Here is a 19,876-nt window from a genome sequence, read left to right as displayed (position 1 = left end):
CAATGAGATATGCTGCTGCCTTTCCTTTCATACCAAAGGAATCTTCATATTTATGGTCATTACTCTTCGTTTATATATATACATTGAATCTCTATATGTATGATCATAACTTTTGACGCACTTGAGTTTAGTGTTCCTCGCCTCAACATTCTTCACAATCGGTCTTACACTGCAACTAAGAGGCACTCCTGGAACTAACTTGAGGCAGTGAGACCATCTACAAATCACCGCCACCGACACTCATCCTCTTCCAAAATTGATAATCTGCAAGTCTGGTATTACTGGTACTTTGTTCTCATGTTGCTCTTGCTGCTCTTCTCTTTTGCTTGCGGTCAAGCTCGTGGTGTTGCCAGAGGTGGTATTATTTCATATATGGTAGTTAATTATCCATGAAGTGCGACTCGCACATCCATTTAGCTTTCCGAGGGTTATCTTTGCCACGAAGGTGCTTATGCTGCGTTTGGCCCTTCTCTCTTTCATAGTATATTACAGCAGCGATCTTGTGAATTCTGCTGGAATTAGAGAAGTCTCTCGAGGTAATCCTCGTTTTCCAGGAATGGAAGATTCTGTGAATTCATCTTTAGCTGGGCGGTTCACCACTATTTCAGACTCGAATAATATTCAGGCTATTCAAAAATGCAATATTCTGGCATTCCATCAGATGGAAGTAGAGAGTTTACAGTGAGCATCTAGTCCCAGCTAGACCTAATGTAACTTTGCCATTCGTTGATAGCTTCATCCTTTTATAAAGCATGCCAAAATGTGCTTTCTGGTCTTGCCCAGCTGAAGTCCTTTTGCTCAACCTTAGCCCTAATTCTAACAAGTGGGCACTCACCCACATATTGGGGCAGCCCAAAGAAACAATTGTTGCAAGAAGGACACACTTGTTTATTATTAAGGAAAAAGGGGAAATGTATGGAGATGCTGATTCAACCTGAGCACATCAGTGACAATGGGGGACTGCTTCATTCAGATTAGATGGATGGATGAAAGTAGCAATACCGTGTTACCAACACCTCCCATCAATATATAATTCGATTGCACTTGTCTATTGAGCTTTTAAAGGAATATGAGTTGGCCTACACACCATGTCTTGTCTAACAGCTTTCAAATTGAAGAGCCTATTAATGTAAAAATAAAAATAAAATAATAAAGGAGAAGCATGGACTTACTTGATTGCAAGTGAATATTGAATTGTATTGCTTGTGAGCTTGTTTTTATGAAATTAGATTTTCTTTTATTATATAATTGTGTATAACTTTGGCTTGTTACTAAATTTTAATATTAAGGTTAAGAATATATAAAAAGTGCTGGAAAGTTAGAGCATGCTTGTAGTTGTATTCTAATTTTTTAGAATATGTGTTTCTTTCAAAATTTGATAAATAAAATCTTGGAAAAATATCATATATATATATCCCTAAAATATGCCAAAATATCAAGAATATCCCTGTATTCTTGGTAATAGAAAAAATACCCCTCAAATTTTTGATAATAGCAAAAATTAATTCATTTTGGTTAAATGCAATAGATATCATTGATATCCAAAAAGTACATGTTGCAAGTGCAGTTTGTATAAAATTGACTTACATTATCCAAATAAACTCAGATTTTCACACCTCACACCCACTTCTACAATCCTAATTGTGTGTGCATCCCAACTATGTCAGGTGAAACACTATTTATTATAAACTCAGAACAGAAGTGTATCACAATAGTGACCAGCTTATGAAATCCCCAGGGGCCCAAAGCTGAGTTATAATCTTAAATACAAATATGTGATTAAAACATCATGTGCATCCAAGTTATTAGAGTAAAGAATCTATAACAATCTTGTTGTTTATCACCTAAAATTGAAAGGTACTGCCACCACAATCCACCATTCATCACAAGCCACTTGTATTCTTTGTCAATTATATATATATATATATATATATATATTGATTACAAGAAAAAATATATATATCAAAACATGTATATTAAATTAATTAAATTATTTAAATATTTGGGTGATTAATGTGTTGTGGTGGTAGTAGCAGTAAATGTGGTGGCATTAGCAACACACAAATTGAAAGCAGGCAAACACAAATAAGATGTCCTTATCCAAATGTATAGTTATTCCAAAGTTGAGGTATTTTCTATTACCCTTTACACAGGTTCTCAAATTAATGGGCATTGGCAGAATCCTCCATAAATAGATGACCAGGTTCTTCTTTCATGCATTCTACTTCATCTGCTTCAGGCATTATTATTCTCTAGGGATTGGTATGCAGAAATGACATAGAATCATCCAAATCTCATAACTCATAAAATTGCAACAGCACCTGAGCCTTCTTTTCTCCATCTTTTTTCTAGTTGCCAAAAGTAGGAAAAATTAGGAGAAGAAACCGTGAAAAAAAGACAAAAGAAACCACTGACCACCCAATTTTTTTGACCTGCTTTATAAGCTCTAAGTCATCACTAGTTTCCTTTTTTTTTGGTTTCTTTTTGTAGGGCCCTTGCATCACAAACTTCCTATATCAGCCTAAGCTTACACCGAATTGTGTTATTGCTTTATTATTGAGAAAATTCAAGTATTCAATGATTAGTTACCAAGGAAGATTATTTAACTAGTCTTTTTCAATCATCAAAGGCAGGATCTTAGCTAGAAGGGCATTTGTCAAAGGAAATGTTAACACGTGAGAATTGTCAATGTGGTGAAGGTACTTCATGTCCTATCACTGCAACCCTAAAGTATTGGTGCAATTGAAACAAGTAGTAACAAGCCATTGCTATTTGTACCCAAAACAAAATTACCTGTGTGCCCAAAAAAATTCAAAGATTCCCCAGTTTCTTCAACAAAAAGACAAAAAAAAAAGAAAAAAAAAAGAAAAAAGGTATTACAATTTATTGACTATGACTCATTAAAATCAATACAAATATTATTACTTAGTAGATCAACATAATTTTAAACTCTATTAATATATTCAAAATAATTGAATATTTATTTATTCATGAAAAATATATAGAAATATAAATTCTTTTGATTATTTTTAAAGCTATTACTAATATATATATATATATATATATATATATGAAAAAGAATTTTATATTTACAAATATTAATCAATCCATTATCAAGTTGAAGATTTTAGGAAAAATATCATATATACCTCTCAAATATGTGATAATAGCAAATTTACCCTTGTTGGTGATAAGGTATCACCAATATTCCTTATTTAGTCTTCATATAAGGCCCAAACCATGGACTACACAGATTTTGTTGCACCCCTTTTCAACTCAAAATAGAAATGCAGAGAGGGATCACTTTGGGAGCATTTTGTCAACCTCACAAGCTCACATTGTCACTTGGGCAGTTGAAGAAGTTTGTGCCCCTAGAGGCTAGTTTGAGTAGATCAAGTAAAAACCTGAGTCTATTTAACATTCCCTCGTACGTACGTACATACATACATACATACAGCTGTTGATCTTCTAGACATAGTGACATTCCATTATTCTACAATTGCAAAACATTGTTCTGGATGCCCACACAACCCCCATGTGCAAATTGTCAACCAGCCCACAGTATCAGTACCCATCCACGTGTCATCACCTAATAGTGGTGCCACCTGGATGAAAATCCGACGTGGAGGCCCCCAGAGGAAGAACACATCTCTCTCTTTCACTCATTCTCTCTCACTCTCAAACAAAATGGTGGGTCGTAGTCCGGCAAAGTCCCTTTTGGACCACCACTTGAAAGCGGATGATACGATGGTGATGATAGATAGATACATCGGAAAGTCGGGGTTGGGCCAACCGAAGCTTTTCCGAAAGCTGGCTACAAGAGGAGTGCCGGATGGATTGTGGATCCACAACAAACGGGGGAGGGGGGGCTCTTGCATCTGAGCACACGGCACGAGATGGATGAGTAACCGTCGATCGCTTGCGGCGTTGCGGATAAAAGCATCTGATGTGCACACAAGGAAGTGTAGCATCCACAGCCGGCGGTAGCAGGAAAATAAACAGACGGAAAAACAGAATGAAAAAACAGAAGAATAAAAATGTATATATATATATATATATAAGTAATAAAAAAGTGATTTCAAAACCGAACACACTGGCAGGCGGCAAGCAGGACCTGCTTTCAGGAAAGGGAAGGAAAGGAAGGAGGGAGAGACCGAGGGAGTGCGAATCTTCTGTGTGTGTGTTTGTGAGGGGTGGGGGCGGAGTTGGGGGAGGTGGGTCATCGCGGCCATGCACCGCAACAGCAGTGCGTGTCCCCAACTCCTGTTTGTGCGGCCTGGATCTCGCGGTATGTACCACTAGGGTCAGATAACCTTGTGTCCAGTCTGGTCTGAATCCGTGGGATCCGGAAGCTGATGTTTGCCTGCGTCACAGATGTGGGCTTGTTCTCTTGTGATGGCTTTGCCCTGATCATCAGTTCAGGCCTGAGTTTCGCCCCACGAGGAGGGACAGTGAGGGAGTGCTGAGTAGATTTTGATTTTTGATTTTGATTTTATCGTGGAGGCCAGGGTTGGATCATTGTGAGGTGGATGCGGACCCCTATCCTAGTATGCGGGCGGAGGAACTTTCGTCGGACGACTCTGGTTGCAGGTGCGTCGTATGTTCCCTGCGCTTGTTGCGATTCACCATCTGAAGCTCCGTTTTGGAAGAATCTCTGGAGCTTCAATCTTTTTTTCCCCTTGAATTCGACGTTTCGTTGCGTCGATGTTGGTGGGTGCTAGTGACTAGGAGCGCGCTCGTGGTGTGCCTCACTAGATGATGGTGAAAAAATTCGCTTCTCTGTGTCGGTTTCGTGAGTGCCGTTTAGGTATTAATCTATCAGTCCTGTCAGTCGTTTGCGAGGTATTCATTTCTAGCGTCTATCCACGCACTCGATTGAATCTTAGCTTTGATTAGCCCAAAGAGTAGTCTCTGTATGAATTTATTTTACCGGGTTACTGTGTCTTGTGGGTAGTTTTAATCAACTAGATAGAGTGAACGCAGAACTAGTTTTTGCTGCGACTGAAATAATTAGTACCGTCGTGTCTTGACTCTCAGCCACCCGGGCTTCTGACGGAAATGGGTTTATCTCACTGGAGCGCTGTGAAACACACCGCTTGCAGTATTTGTTAGCCGATGAAATACAAGAATCTCGTATTGAACTCCGTGTGTAGAACCTCAATCTTATTCCAACTACGGTTTTTAAGTGCTTCGCAGAGTTTCCAAATTGGTCTTTCTTTTGATGATTCAATTGTCCAGGCCATCAGCATTCTCGTTACCAAGATTTCTCCTAAGCTCAGTGTTGATGCTAGCAGTACACTCCTAGGGGTTTCTCACACAAAAAGATGTGCCTCACAAATCCCGAATCAAGTCAAAATTTCAAATGGTAACAATCACACAAACCATTCTGCTGTTCTTCTTGACTTTTTGACGACCACTTGATCTTCGTTTGTTGCTTCCTCTCACGAGATTGAAGATGTTTTGTTCAGCTGCGCTGTGGTGTGCGAAACGCATAGGTTAGGACCACGGATCTCAACTTCCGACCAAGAAATCGACGATGGTCTGCGTATGAGACGAAGTAGCTGGCGAGTTTGTCTTCCCAAAAGTGTTGACTCGAAAAGATTTATAGAGATTGCAGCAGCAGCCTAACAGTTGTTCCCTGCACTCCAGTGGTCTTAATAACATGAAGGTATGTGTGTTGTTCCATTATCGAGTGATGCAAAAACTGAAATTTTGTAAAAGTGAGGAAGATAAATATTTATGACTCCACATCCGCTTTCTTTCTCGCCTTGTTAGTGGTATGTTTAGTGGGTCGCCCGGTTAAAGTATTTGGATTGCCATAATCCAGCGTGTGTATGGAAGGGATTTCTTTTCTCGCCGTAGAATTGGATAAGCTAAGGGGCTGAATCTAGAGAATTCTTCGCACTCTTCAACATTTCAGTGACCGTAGTTCGAAATTCTGTATCTGCATGACTTTGAACAAGCCCCTTGGGCTGTGGATGGTTGTGTTGTGCAGTGATTTCATCCGCTTACGATGGGAATCCTGTCCATGGCGCCCTCGAATGCTCAAGCAGCCATGAGCTTCGTGCCGGTGACAAAGATAGTTGTCATTCTCGTATTCTTCGGGATATTTGCTTCCACGGTGACTGTTACACGATCCGTTGTTCGATCCACTTCGACAACGTTCAAAGACCAGTTTAGGGCCCCGCCAGAAGCTGTGATCGTGGATACAGGCGAAGATGTACCCATCTTGGATGTAAGCACAGAGTGGACGTCGCCAAATGTGGACGACGACGACTATTTCGCGAGGCGTGACTACAAACCTTTACACGGCTACATTGTCAGCAACAAAGCCCAACGATTCAATAACTCGAAAGGCGCGCTCGACATCCTGGGAATCGAAGCACACCAGTACATTCCTCCGCATTACAAGTCCGAGGCGGTACTTCAGGAAATGAAAACGTTTCTCAGGGGGGAAGACAAATACCTCATCGACAGACACAAGAAGACGTTTTCCAACCGAATGGCGTTCACGAAACTGTTCCAACAGTTCGTCGCGGACCCAACCGCGGACCTAGGCACGTGGCGGTTTTTTTTCGAAGACGACATAGCGGTTCATCCTTTCCTGACGGAAACTCTCGCCCGAGACGCAATAGCTCGGGGACTGGAGGTCGCGGATGGGGATGGCATGCTGTACCTTGGAATCTGTGGACCGAGGTTGTGCAGAGATAAGGTCGTCTTATCGCCGCCGGTTGAAGGGAAGCGCTGCGCGGGAGCGTGCACACACGCGTTTGCTCTCACGAAGTGGAAGGCTGGGGGCTTTCTTGCGCATTTCGATAACATTAGGTTGCCAGAGAATGATCATGCGATGGGAATATACTTCGATCAGCTAATGCGGTTATATGGCGAGCAAGTTCACCCAATATGGGTTCTTGGGAGTAATCTCAGGAGCCCACAGGCGAAGGATCATTTTGGGCTTGTGTACCAAGACCGCAAAAATTATCCATCGGTTATAAACGCCAAGGAATAACCTTCTGTACGTGTACAATTCAACCTTCAGGTCTCTGAGTAGTGTTAGTACTGAATCTCTAAAGATTCAACACATTTAGTGAAATGTAGAAGAAAATAAATAAATAAATAAGAGCCACTGGCTTGGGTTACTTCCAATTCGTGAGTTCTTCGACGGGATGTTGTATCTGACCCTTTTAAATTCTGTGTCATGCCACTTCGACAATGGACGTCTGAGACAGAATGGAAGTGGTTTTTGGTTATTTACGTGTGCCGAAATGGCATATGATTTGAGAATTGGTACAGCAAAATAGGCTGCAGAGAAGGACACCTTGTGCTTACTCTCTCCGTCTGACTATCGTTGATTGTTGGCAGCAAATGCACCAAGTTTGGAGAAGTTTTTCATTCCTTTGCTGCTAATTGCGAGATTTTCACTCTGGTGAATTCTGTTACGATCTATCCCGAGCAGATCCTTAAACTCACAGATCCCGAGTCTACGTGTTTGAAATAAGGTCTGCGAACATCAGTGGTTCTAGAGTTAATGCTACTGGTTTTGAAAATGGCTTTCAATTTCATTTATTTCGTGGCCTACAAGGCTCTATGAGGATGGAATACTAGACAAATAGTGTATGCTCCAGCATTTCGGTTTGTTCAACTTTGTAACTTTTCATCTATTGTGAAAACGAGATAGTTTTGTTTTCTAACTCGGGTAACACTAGGTTGACAGTGCCGAGACTGTCCAGAATTATGTATAGAAAAGTAATCCATACCGTTGAAATTCGCCTCTATTCTCTTCTGTAGCTTTCATGCTTGTTGGAAGCGGTAAGCTCCGAATGCAACGCGCTATCGATCGTCCTGCACGCTTTTCCATTCCCCACCTTCGGGCCAAAACTCTACATGCTCATCTCCAACTCTCCGAGGTAATCTTGGGAGGCATTTTGACATGTGATTCCAACCACGCAATGATCTTCCCAGTAGGTCGGCTCGTGAATTCATGGAAAGAAAACGCGACGTTGAGCTCTTCACAAATATGGTGCTCCCAGTTACCAGATTTCCGGGAGAGAGTTTCCAGCAGCTCCTGACCGCCTTTACTCCTCATTTCTGCTTTCCACTTCATTAGCCTGCCATCCATCTTCAGATGACCTCTTTTATCTAGATATTCAGACTGCAGGAAGAATTCACGCAATCTCGTTGACGTTGGGACATCAATGTACGGGATCCGCTTCGCGAAAAAGTCATCACTGATTTTGATCTCCTTGCATTGGATTTCATCTGCTTCAATTCCAGCTTTCCTCAAGACTGGAATTCTCTCCCGGATCTTCTTCGCCCTCATCTCATCCTTGATCATATGCACAAATAGAACCGGTGGATACAGTGAATCTGGGACGCTTTGAAACCTTCCTTCCGCAATCATCACGACAATGGCGTCGAATCTGACGACCTTCGCAAAACTTGAAATGAAATAGCCTCCAGAGGATGCACCTAACCCTAACAACGGCAGCTCCGTGAGGGTAAACTCGTCGATCCAGCTCTCCAAAACGAGTTTCGCTCGCCGTGAGTCTTCCTTTTGCCAGCACTCATTTTGGCTAGAAATTGCAATCAGAGCATACGACTTCCGCAGCGCCTCAATCACGAACGCCCGCTCCTCCGGCGCCCCACAACAAGTCTGACACTCAGGGTGCTTGTCCCAAAAGAAAGTCGCTTTGCAATTGCATCCGTGCGCCAAAAAAATCACAGCCCTAGGGCTCGGTGGCACCTGGTACACATACTCCGTCCCGTTCAAAACCTTTCGCATGGGACTCAAAGTCTTCGAGTACACCGGAAAATCCCAGCGACTGGCATCCTGTGGCAATGTCGGAGAGAGCGGGAGCGCAGAGAGGTTCACAGGCCCGCTATGAAGCACGACGAGAAGAAGCGCAATCACACAAAGTGCAACGACCAAATTGTTGCGGTTCGAAAATTGGGCTGAAAGACTGGCCATTGCTGCGGCAGTACGACGCAGCACTGGCGATCGTGGGGAGAAAGGCTGCAGTCGAGGCGCCATAGTCACAACCAAACCCACACACCGTCTTCCTCTTCAACGTATGCAGCTACACACAACCCCTGTTCAAGGCAACCGAAACAAGCGGGCAACCCCAGGAGCAAGACTAGGAGTAAGAACATGGGCAGCAGCCCCTGACCATGATCGGGCAAAAATAGAAAACACGCTACATTACCTAGATCGCTCGTTACAATTCACCATGTCGAGAGAGAGAAAAAAAAAAAACTTGATGTAGAAGATGCACGAACCTTGGCATTCGATCAGCTCACCAAACAAAAACCCACAAACAGAAACCGCGACACAATTAACCTGATCTGGTAGCAGATCACTCGTTCGCAGCGTGAAGATTCACAGCCCCCAATTCAAGAAGCAAAGCATCGACGGAGCTAAACGAGAAAGAAAAGAGACGCGCTCTCTTTGGGGCAAATTATCCAAGCGACGACTGTGAGAATGCCAACTTGATGTGCAACTTGATGGATGCATTAATTCAGCATCATATCAACAACACATCGCAGCTCGAGGAACTGAAATTGGCCCACACTTGCAGAAAACAGTCTCACCTGCACCGGAGCTTGCTCCATGATGAAATCCCCTATTCCTAACCTCTGCCTACACACTACCCTACCCTCTGGAGACATTCTAAATGCAACAATATGAAGAATCTTAGGTTTCGTTTCTAGCATCATAAAGATGAATGAACAAGGCTACTCCCCACAAGAACAAGCAACTGGTCCAAAAGCCAATTTCTTATTTCTTTTAATGGTTTGTAGATAGTTTGGATATGTTTGATAGTCATTGTAGCTTCTAATTTTCTTTTAAAAGAATAAGGATTTTTTTTTTTCATTTTTTTCATTTTTATGAATAAAAATATAAGAATTTGCATTTGGGACATTATGCATTTATTCAATGAGATAGGACCGTAGAAAAAAATATGCAATAAGCAAATAGAGAGACTTGTATATTTTGATTATAGGCCCATGGTTGGCATGGTGGATTTTCATGGATTTGGAGAGTTTGTGCATATATCTAATTAGATAGGTTCTATTGAATGTGCTTTGTAGTAAAAAGTATTTTTCCTACATACAAGGGTAAAGAAAAGAATAGCATGATATATTTGAAAATTTATTAAAATTCAAATTTTTTCTAATTATTACTTCAAGTAGTAATTAGATTTAATATTATTAAATTACTTTTAGATTTAATGTTATTATATTATTGCAATAATTCTTTGTAGCTATATACATCAGGTTTTAATTCATTTTGTGAATAATTTTATTCTTATGACTTTATGTTGAAAGCATTATATTTGGTACATTAAAAAATTCTTCAAATTTAGCTTAATTTCAAGGATAGAAATTACATTGGCCAAGTTAATTGTTTATTGGCGAAAACATTAACTTCAAAACTATATTAGATGCCTACATTAAGATGAAGTTAGTCTCAAAAGAATAAACTTATTAAAATATTAAATAATTTATTTGGACTAATATTACAAATCGAAGATGTAAATTAGTTTCTAATTTTAAAATTTTTAAATAAATAAAAAATCTACAAATGATTTACTTATTTGAATTTAGTATAAATAATTTTTTTCATAAATAATGAATTATTCTCTTCTACACAGTTCTTTACTTTAATGTAGGTTGGATTACAAAAAAAATAATATATATATATATATATATATATAATTTTAAAAAATATTTAATTTAAAGTATGCAACATCTAATGAAGAGGCATTCATATAAGTTTAAATATCAACATAGTTTGGCACCTACGTTGCTTAGAAACATTTGCAAGAGGCACAGACATTGTTAATTTATAGAAATTTATGTTTACATTCATAATTGAATAGATTATTAAAACTTTATGGCCAAATGAATGTAACATGTAAAGTATTTATAGATGTGTGTTTAGATTCATAAAATCAAAAGTAACATAAAATAAAATACTGGGTACTTTTAAGTATGTTGGGATAAAAAATTGGAATAGAATAAGTTGATTTTAGACTAAACTAGTAGCATTTCTTCAACAAAAAATTCCTATGTTTGTCTACAATACATCAAACAAGTTAATCTAGTGGAATTTGGAACACTCAAATCTTATTTGATAGGATGGCTCTATAATAAAGAAATGGATTTTACAAAATCAAAGTCGATTAATATGTAAAAACTAAACTTATTCATGAAAAATATAATGTGATTACAAAAACTTGGATCCATTAGGTAAGATCAAAGATTTGAAAAATAATAATTATATTTATATCTTAAAAAACTACATATAAATGATCAACTTGTTATAAATCTACATCATCAAGATAAATTATATGTGACTCAAAACTTAATAAAAAATTGATTGTTGTCTACAATATTTTAGTTTTACTCATATTCTTATCATTATTTAGTAAAATCAACTATTCTGCATGTTTCGAGGATATAATGTGAAAAAAGTTTAAGTTGGAGTTTAATGTTATAATCTTTACTAAGTATAAAAAATATTACAATTTAAACAAATCACTAGAGAATTTACTTATATCCTAAATAGTGATGGCTTCACATGGATAATTTGAACTGTTGATATTTTCAAGATAAAGAAAGACTTTTAAATAAGGTTTTATATATTCTATAGCCATATAGTGTGCTTCAATTTTAATCTAATTGTTTACATGTAAGAATTTAGAAAGTAAATAATAACTTATTATATCAAAAGAAGAAACCTCCAATTGACATTATTTTTTCTCTTAAAAAATTAATAAATATTTAGTAAAAAAATAGTTAACAAAAAAAATAAAAAAAGACAAAAAACAAAAAGATATGAGATTTGAAATTAAAACCTCTAAAACATTTGTGTTAAAATAGTGTATTTGACACAAAGAAGTGGTAGTTAATAAAAAAATGAATAAAGTGGAACACATTTATGTCAATATTCTCCTCTATATTAAATACAAACAATAGAATCAATCTTACAATTGCAATCAAAATGTCCATATTCTAACAAGATTTGGATTTGGACCACTATGCTCTTCCTATAAAATGGTCATCAAATGATGGCATCTACCCAAAAAAAAATGAAAAATACAAAATATGTACGTGTTTATATGTATATACTTATATATATATATATATATGCTTACTTACTTTGCCACTCAACACACTCTACATCCCAATTGCCAAATTTTAAAAATAAAAATAAAAATAAAAAAGAAATAAAAATAATAAGCCAATGAAAGCAATGAATTTCACCGCGGGACAGAAAGGAGTGGTGACAAATCAGTAAACATTGAAGGAAGGTGGGGCCCCCGGAATGAAAATGGTTAAAACCCATGCAGTGATGAGTGTGTGTGGCTGTCTGTCTTCCGGGGCTGGATGGTGATAAGGTGCGAAGGGAGTGCAGCCTTCGCTCCGGATTATCCTCCCTTCTCCTGGTCGACAAATTTTCTGCTCCGAATCTCACAGAAAGACCACACCATCCACTTCAGAAACAAACCGATAAAGGGACCCAAAAAGCAACACAGAGATGAACGGCACGCAGATCATTCATCCGAGTCTAAGCGAAGTTTTTGCAGCGGATCCGCGGCTTCGGTTACGAACAGTCGTTAATCTGGACGCTCACAGGCAAGCAATCATTGAATTTGCCGGGCTGAGTCAATCGCCCGGCGCGTTCATCCGTCCATATTTTCAAGGGCCTGGATAATCCTAAATTGTGGTGAGTATTGCTTGCAGCGGTTGCGAGCAGGTGGGAGGACAACCTGGAATACATGCACCCCCATGTATATTTATTCGCATGTGTTAGGCTTGCATCCTCATGTGAATATATATATATATATATATATATATCCTTGGCCTGTTCCCAAGGTCGACAATCCGAAGTCGTGAATTTGCTTGCTCTGCTCTTTGTGGGTTCAGTTGCACTCGTCGCATACAGCGTCTTATTGTATTTCAGCGATGGCGTCTGTTGTGGCTTCCGCTGTTGCTGCTCCAGTTTCCTTGGGCGCTGCCGCATCCTCTGTGGCTGCCTCCAATGAGTCTGCCACCGTCAAGGCTTTCTCTGGCCTGAAGCCGGCTACCCTGTTCTCCAGCAAGACTCAGAAGTTGGGAGCCGTCCAGAATGGCAGCCGCGTGCAATGCATGCAGGTGTGTTCATCCTACCCCAGGATCAAGTACTTTGCAATATATTATTGCTGTTGCGTAGGAACGGGTTTCAAGCGCATGATGGTGGTGGTATTGGGGCTAGGAGGTGGTGTTCTAATGTGGCTCTGCGATTTGGTGAAATTGTGCTCAGGTGTGGAACCCGATCGGACAGCCCAAGTTCGAGACCTTCTCGTACTTGCCCCCACTGACCGATGACCAGATTGCTAAGCAGGTGGACTACATGATCCAGCAGAACCTGATTCCCTGCATCGAATTCGACACTGTAAGTGCAGGCTCTACTTAATCCGCCATGTGCAAGCTCTATGCGTTAGAGTAGATCATTGAGTATGGGCTCTTCACAAGATTGACTCTGCCATGATAAAGAGTATCCCCATGTCCTCAGCACAAAATCGGCAGCTCGTGTTTCGGAGAAGAGTGAGTTGACAACACGGAGAATCGTACTAATGTGGCGCAATCGTGTGTTGGGTCAGGTTGGATCCGTGAGCCGCACCAACTTCTCCGGCGCGGGTTCCTCGGGCTACTACGATGGGCGCTACTGGACCATGTGGAAGCTGCCCATGTTCGGGTGCACCGACTCTTCTCAGGTGCTGAGGGAGATCCAGGAGTGCAAGTCGCAGTTCCCCAGCTGCTGGGTCCGCGTCTTGGGCTTCGACAGCAAGAAGCAGGTGCAGATCTGCGGGTTCTTGGTCTCCAGGCCCAACTAGATTAATCTGCCGAGCACTTGGCCCCTGGATCAGTTAGCAGCTCTAAGTCTGATAAATTGGGAGTGAGTCATTTACATGGCAATAGAGCCTTCTCGAGCATTTTGTATTATGGAATCTTTCGATTTTATGAAATCTTTACTTGAACATATATGTATTTAATTACTATTTCAAGCTTGGTTATTGTTATTTTCTGCAATAATCCTTTGCAGTCCTACATATGAAGTACTTACTCAATATATTGTTTATTATATGCTTATGAGTTTATGTCAAAATTACTTGTTAGGTATAAAACCAAAATCTTCAAAGCTGGCAGAATTTTATGGGTAGAGAGAACATGCGCCAAGTTAGTAATTTATTGGCAATATCGTGCACTTAAAACTATATGAGATGCACTTATCATCTCTGCATTGCCAGTGCATGGTTACAGCGCCACGTCTCTGTCCCCCATGAAGCCTCACGGCGATGGTGATGAAGACACTTCGTCCAATCATGGTGAAAGAATCCAACGCGAAGTAGTCGAAGTTGTGAATCTGCTGGCTAATCTCGAAAGGAAATCGGTCTCTTGTAGGTCATTGCTTGAGCTCCGGAGAATTGCCGTCGCTGTTAGAGCAGGGAAACATTGCAGGAGGGACCTAGAGCGCATGATCGGAAGGCAGTTGGAGAAGGCAACTCTGGACAACATTTTGATTCCAGCCCTTCCTCCACGTAGCTCCTCGTTGTACGACGTTGATCTTGTTCTGCGTCTGGTCGAGTTCTTCCTCAAAGAGAAGGCTGACGCACTGTTTCTCACCTCGAATTGCAAAGGATCTGAGAGCTGTGAATCCTTGTATTCATCGAGATTAGACAACAGGTTCTCTTTACTATCACGAACTAACAGCAGGGTATCAGCCCCGGTAACCGCCTTGAGTTCTGAGATCAGCACACCGCTGCAAACGTCGTTGCTGAAAGTCGGACAACTTATGGACAAGTACTTAGCTGAAATCGCAGCCGACGCTTACTTGAAGCCGTCAAAATTTCTTGCGCTTGCTGAATCACTTCCAGACTACGCGCGCCAGTCGGATGATGGACTGTACAGAGCAGTTGACATATTTCTCGAGGTTTGTTCTCTCATGTCTGTTGCAAATCTTGTCACAACCAGCCCTTCTGTGGTTTTTTTAGGATTTGAACGTAAGCAAATGGCTCCCTCTGGAGGCTGATTTTTGGCTTGTTACTCCTGCAGGCACATCCGTTTGTGAGTGAGACGGATGCTACACGGCTCTTCAAGGTGTTGAACTACCATAAATTGGGCCCCGAGACGTGCAAGGCCGCAGCCCAAAATCCAAGGTTTCCCCCAAGCTTTGCGATTCAGGTAGCGCTTGTCCAGCGAAATCAGCTCAAGACAACCAGCGAAGGCTCATTCCGCAGCGACAGATCCTATTCCCCGTTCAAGAACAATTCACCAAGAGTCGGCCAACAAACAGTGGTGCACCTTCAGTGCTCTTCATTTGAGTTCACCCTTCGGCAGGAGAAGAAGATCAATGTCAAGAAGGCGCAAGCGTCAAGGCTTGAGATTCAAAGCTCTTGCAAACGCTCACGAGTGGAGATGCCTGGCGGCTTCCACCGACTGATGCAGCTGTTCAACTCCAAGTCAAGGCAGCATTAGCTTCACACACCGCACAAATTTCTTTTTGCCTCCTAGGAGTGCAACTCTGTAAACAATAGTCCCGCCTCTTGTATATATTGAAAGAGCATGGTCATGTAACTTAGTCTTAGGCTTGGCAGGTCATTGATATTTTGACGTGATCCGCCGGCACCCACAATATGGCTCACGCCGAGGTGACTGTTTAAGCCTCTTGTGGAAGCCCATTCTATGATACTAGTCCCGGAGAGATGCCTGATTTCTTGCCTCTGTTGGGAATGCCTCCTTTCACCGCACCGATTCTTCAAACGCTTGGTAAGTATTCCGTGTTCAGTGACGGAGGTTGCAGACGGAACCCTCGTGCAACACGAAGTGGCTTTTGTAAATTATTTAAGACAAGAATTAGTGGTGAAGAAAACGAATGCTTCGTAGTTTTAAGCTACTTGCAATGTTACATAGTAGATGCATTAGTAGATTACACAAAGTTTTATCATGTACTATTAATTTTTGAAACTAAAGCATAGTGTGCCATCTCCTTATTCTCCTGGTCGGAGAGGTTGGTTTTGCCCTCACAATTTTGCGAGTGGGTATTGTTGATGTGGGTGTTTCATCCTTTCTGTTCGGGTTGAGTATGATGACCGGTGTAGATTTTGTTTTCGACTTCCTCACTGTCTAGATTTAAGCGATTGAAAATAGTGTCGATTCTTGAAAGTTGCAGTAGTCATTTATCTCAGAAAGTACTTGATTTGCGTGTCCATACACTTGGAGTATCTACATTGTGCAACTCTATCTGCAAATTTTAGACCCCTATCGCAAAGGAGAGTCAGTTCCAATTCATTCATAAGTTCGTGCCCCCAGACATTAAATGTGTTCAACATCAGCATCAATCATTGATTAGACCAGGTTTAGGGTTTACGAAGTTAACTTCTTGCTCTTTCCACGGTGTTCGGATTCTCGCCCTCAGCACATCGTTGCAGTATATCTGCGTTGATCGACAAACCCTCCACGTTTCTGTCCAAGAAGGTGTGCAAAACGTCTTTTAAAGCAAGGAATGTGGTGTAAGGAATGGATACTGGTTGGGTGTGCATTACTGACGGTGTTGTCGACAGCCGGAAGGTTGGTTGTGTAGCCAATCATGGGAAGGAATATTCTCCACTATCGTCCCGAGGATTTGTGCTAGGGTTTCTAGTATCTGCTTCAGATTGATGGCCTGAGTGAAACATATTTCCAGTACCAAACGCAGGGTACACATGCAATACTAGATTTTCTCAAGGGCATCTAACCAATGTTGCAACCTCGTTCTGTCATCACTCCGACGGGCATCATCATTCCCCACCCTCTTTACTGGTGATTCCGATTAGCACGACCAATATTACAATTACGGTTCTATAACTCTAGTGCATCGGACACATTCAAGTCAGGCTTAGTGGCGTGCATCATGCTTGGTGCTTAGATTTTGGAGAAGCCTTCAATTGTGCGTGTAATCGCAAGTCACACGGATGATGTTCACTCGACAAACAAGGTAGTCAGATCGAAGGCCGTGACTCCAGTCGAGAGACTCAGCAGTACATGTGAGGTCTGTAGAATGATTGGTTCAGTATTATCGCGAGGAGCACTGAAAGTATTTATCTTTATTGACTTGAGCAGAGTATGTCGCACTTCTGTTCGATATTATTCACTGTTGGAACTACACGTGCATTAGACCTTAGGCCAATTTTGTGTAGGTGACAGAATTGTTGATGAAGACACCCGAATATACTGTGCTGCTTCAGGAATGCAGTTCGCTTTCTCGAACTGATGTCCTCGCTTCGTCCACGCATTACATGCAGTAGCACTATTATCGGCTACCTGTTTGCCAGCATCCTTGATTTCCAAGCTAATAAAGTTGCCTACATCTAACCATGATTATATCTCAATTACTTGAGCCTTAATTGTGCGTAATGTGAATATCGCAATGAGGAAGTACAACTTGGTTTAAGCAGTGTGTGACATACGAAGATATTTTGATTCGAATTACATCTGTAAAGAGGGATTGCTGACACTGCCACTCTTCACCTAGAGCTTTAGGTTTGACGGGAATATGATCCTTACTATAGATGAGAAGCTGATACATTCATTGACATTGTAAGTGGGCGACATCATAATGAGAGTGGAGGGATATGTCTCTTTCGAGTCTGGCGCAAATGCTTTCTTATTTATCAAATTGTGCATGACTATTACATGGATTATTAATAAAATACAAACGTATATATACGTACACACATGGTTTTGTATACATGCTCCTATACAGTCGATCTTGTGCTTTCAGAGGCTAGTGACATCTGTCAGAGCGTCTTATCTTTCAAAAAAATGGTTGTCGTGAGTGGCTCGGATACTCATTGCAACAAGACAACATATTCTCAACTCTTTCTCTGGTTCGACAGCCGCGCACAAAATGTATGAGATGGATCAGCTTTAGCTGCCTACATCTCCACAATTCTTACCACATCATCTTCCTGGACAATTATTCCTAGGAACAGTACTGTGTCGGAACTGTTAGGATTTTGAACAAAATTTCACAAACACGTTTGACTAGCAAAAATAATTGACTTAATATTATAATCTTCTTTCATCGTAAGATTCCATAATACAAAATGCTCGAGAAGGCTCTATTGCCATGTAAATGACTCACTCCCAATTTATCAGACTTAGAGCTGCTAACTGATCCAGGGGCCAAGTGCTCGGCAGATTAATCTAGTTGGGCCTGGAGACCAAGAACCCGCAGATCTGCACCTGCTTCTTGCTGTCGAAGCCCAAGACGCGGACCCAGCAGCTGGGGAACTGCGACTTGCACTCCTGGATCTCCCTCAGCACCTGAGAAGAGTCGGTGCACCCGAACATGGGCAGCTTCCACATGGTCCAGTAGCGCCCATCGTAGTAGCCCGAGGAACCCGCGCCGGAGAAGTTGGTGCGGCTCACGGATCCAACCTGACCCAACACACGATTGCGCCACATTAGTACGATTCTCCGTGTTGTCAACTCACTCTTCTCCGAAACACGAGCTGCCGATTTTGTGCTGAGGACATGGGGATACTCTTTATCATGGCAGAGTCAATCTTGTGAAGAGCCCATACTCAATGATCTACTCTAACGCATAGAGCTTGCACATGGCGGATTAAGTAGAGCCTGCACTTACAGTGTCGAATTCGATGCAGGGAATCAGGTTCTGCTGGATCATGTAGTCCACCTGCTTAGCAATCTGGTCATCGGTCAGTGGGGGCAAGTACGAGAAGGTCTCGAACTTGGGCTGTCCGATCGGGTTCCACACCTGAGCACAATTTCACCAAATCGCAGAGCCACATTAGAACACCACCTCCTAGCCCCAATACCACCACCATCATGCGCTTGAAACCCGTTCCTACGCAACAGCAATAATATATTGCAAAGTACTTGATCCTGGGGTAGGATGAACACACCTGCATGCATTGCACGCGGCTGCCATTCTGGACGGCTCCCAACTTCTGAGTCTTGCTGGAGAACAGGGTAGCCGGCTTCAGGCCAGAGAAAGCCTTGACGGTGGCAGACTCATTGGAGGCAGCCACAGAGGATGCGGCAGCGCCCAAGGAAACTGGAGCAGCAACAGCGGAAGCCACAACAGACGCCATCGCTGAAATACAATAAGACGCTGTATGCGACGAGTGCAACTGAACCCACAAAGAGCAGAGCAAGCAAATTCACGACTTCGGATTGTCGACCTTGGGAACAGGCCAAGGATATATATATATATATATATATATATTCACATGAGGATGCAAGCCTAACACATGCGAATAAATATACATGGGGGTGCATGTATTCCAGGTTGTCCTCCCACCTGCTCGCAACCGCTGCAAGCAATACTCACCACAATTTAGGATTATCCAGGCCCTTGAAAATATGGACGGATGAACGCGCCGGGCGATTGACTCAGCCCGGCAAATTCAATGATTGCTTGCCTGTGAGCGTCCAGATTAACGACTGTTCGTAACCGAAGCCGCGGATCCGCTGCAAAAACTTCGCTTAGACTCGGATGAATGATCTGCGTGCCGTTCATCTCTGTGTTGCTTTTTGGGTCCCTTTATCGGTTTGTTTCTGAAGTGGATGGTGTGGTCTTTCTGTGAGATTCGGAGCAGAAAATTTGTCGACCAGGAGAAGGGAGGATAATCCGGAGCGAAGGCTGCACTCCCTTCGCACCTTATCACCATCCAGCCCCGGAAGACAGACAGCCACACACACTCATCACTGCATGGGTTTTAACCATTTTCATTCCGGGGGCCCCACCTTCCTTCAATGTTTACTGATTTGTCACCACTCCTTTCTGTCCCGCGGTGAAATATCCCTTTGCAGCCAATCAATGCCC

The 19,876-nt window shown here is 41.7% G+C and overlaps 5 protein-coding genes across 8 annotated transcripts; 3 read left to right on the top strand and 2 right to left on the bottom strand.

Moving 5' to 3' along the window:
* The first annotated feature begins 4,299 nt into the window (after positions 1-4,299).
* On the top strand, positions 4,300-7,146 carry LOC112279935 (uncharacterized). Of its 3 annotated transcripts, XM_024514733.3 has the most exons (4): positions 4,300-4,590; positions 5,295-5,365; positions 5,469-5,668; positions 5,996-7,146. In XM_024514733.3, exon 4 carries the CDS (start codon positions 6,014-6,016, stop codon positions 7,007-7,009), a length of 996 nt encoding a protein of 331 aa, XP_024370501.1. In that variant the 5' UTR covers positions 4,300-4,590; positions 5,295-5,365; positions 5,469-5,668; positions 5,996-6,013; the 3' UTR covers positions 7,010-7,146. The 3 variants fall into 3 exon arrangements, with proteins under 3 accessions (XP_024370501.1, XP_024370502.1, XP_090104990.1); XM_024514734.3 differs by lacking the exon at positions 5,295-5,365 and having other exon boundaries at positions 4,332-4,590; XM_090248864.1 differs by lacking the exon at positions 4,300-4,590 and having other exon boundaries at positions 4,627-5,365.
* A 392-nt stretch (positions 7,147-7,538) lies between these two features.
* On the bottom strand, positions 7,539-9,654 carry LOC112279934 (uncharacterized). 2 transcript variants are annotated; one of them, XM_024514730.3, is made up of 2 exons: positions 9,589-9,654; positions 7,539-9,090 (listed from the first exon to the last, which is right to left on the bottom strand). In XM_024514730.3, the coding sequence occupies exon 2, from the start codon at positions 9,029-9,031 to the stop codon at positions 7,889-7,891; it is 1,143 nt and encodes a 380-aa protein (XP_024370498.1). In that variant the 5' UTR covers positions 9,032-9,090; positions 9,589-9,654; the 3' UTR covers positions 7,539-7,888. The 2 variants fall into 2 exon arrangements, with proteins under 2 accessions (XP_024370498.1, XP_024370496.1); XM_024514728.3 differs by having other exon boundaries at positions 9,277-9,651.
* Positions 9,655-12,888: 3,234 nt separating this feature from the next.
* Positions 12,889-14,028, top strand: LOC112280488 (ribulose bisphosphate carboxylase small subunit, chloroplastic). The gene is made up of 3 exons (XM_024516029.3): positions 12,889-13,158; positions 13,307-13,438; positions 13,647-14,028. The coding sequence occupies exons 1-3, from the start codon at positions 12,970-12,972 to the stop codon at positions 13,878-13,880; spliced, it is 555 nt and encodes a 184-aa protein (XP_024371797.1). The 5' UTR covers positions 12,889-12,969; the 3' UTR covers positions 13,881-14,028.
* A 117-nt stretch (positions 14,029-14,145) lies between these two features.
* On the top strand, positions 14,146-16,073 carry LOC112280487 (BTB/POZ domain-containing protein At5g66560). Its single transcript, XM_024516028.3, has 2 exons — positions 14,146-14,977; positions 15,100-16,073. The coding sequence occupies exons 1-2, from the start codon at positions 14,327-14,329 to the stop codon at positions 15,520-15,522; spliced, it is 1,074 nt and encodes a 357-aa protein (XP_024371796.1). The 5' UTR covers positions 14,146-14,326; the 3' UTR covers positions 15,523-16,073.
* Positions 16,074-18,064: 1,991 nt separating this feature from the next.
* On the bottom strand, positions 18,065-19,222 carry LOC112280489 (ribulose bisphosphate carboxylase small subunit, chloroplastic). The gene is made up of 3 exons (XM_024516030.3): positions 18,954-19,222; positions 18,674-18,805; positions 18,065-18,465 (listed from the first exon to the last, which is right to left on the bottom strand). The coding sequence occupies exons 1-3, from the start codon at positions 19,140-19,142 to the stop codon at positions 18,232-18,234; spliced, it is 555 nt and encodes a 184-aa protein (XP_024371798.1). The 5' UTR covers positions 19,143-19,222; the 3' UTR covers positions 18,065-18,231.
* Positions 19,223-19,876: the final 654 nt, after the last annotated feature.

Source organism: Physcomitrium patens, chromosome 3 (assembly GCF_059467195.1).
Source record: "Physcomitrium patens ecotype Gransden chromosome 3, ASM5946719v1, whole genome shotgun sequence".
NCBI classification, from domain to species: domain Eukaryota; kingdom Viridiplantae; phylum Streptophyta; class Bryopsida; order Funariales; family Funariaceae; genus Physcomitrium; species Physcomitrium patens.
This window is presented reverse-complemented; position numbering and strand designations above follow the sequence as displayed.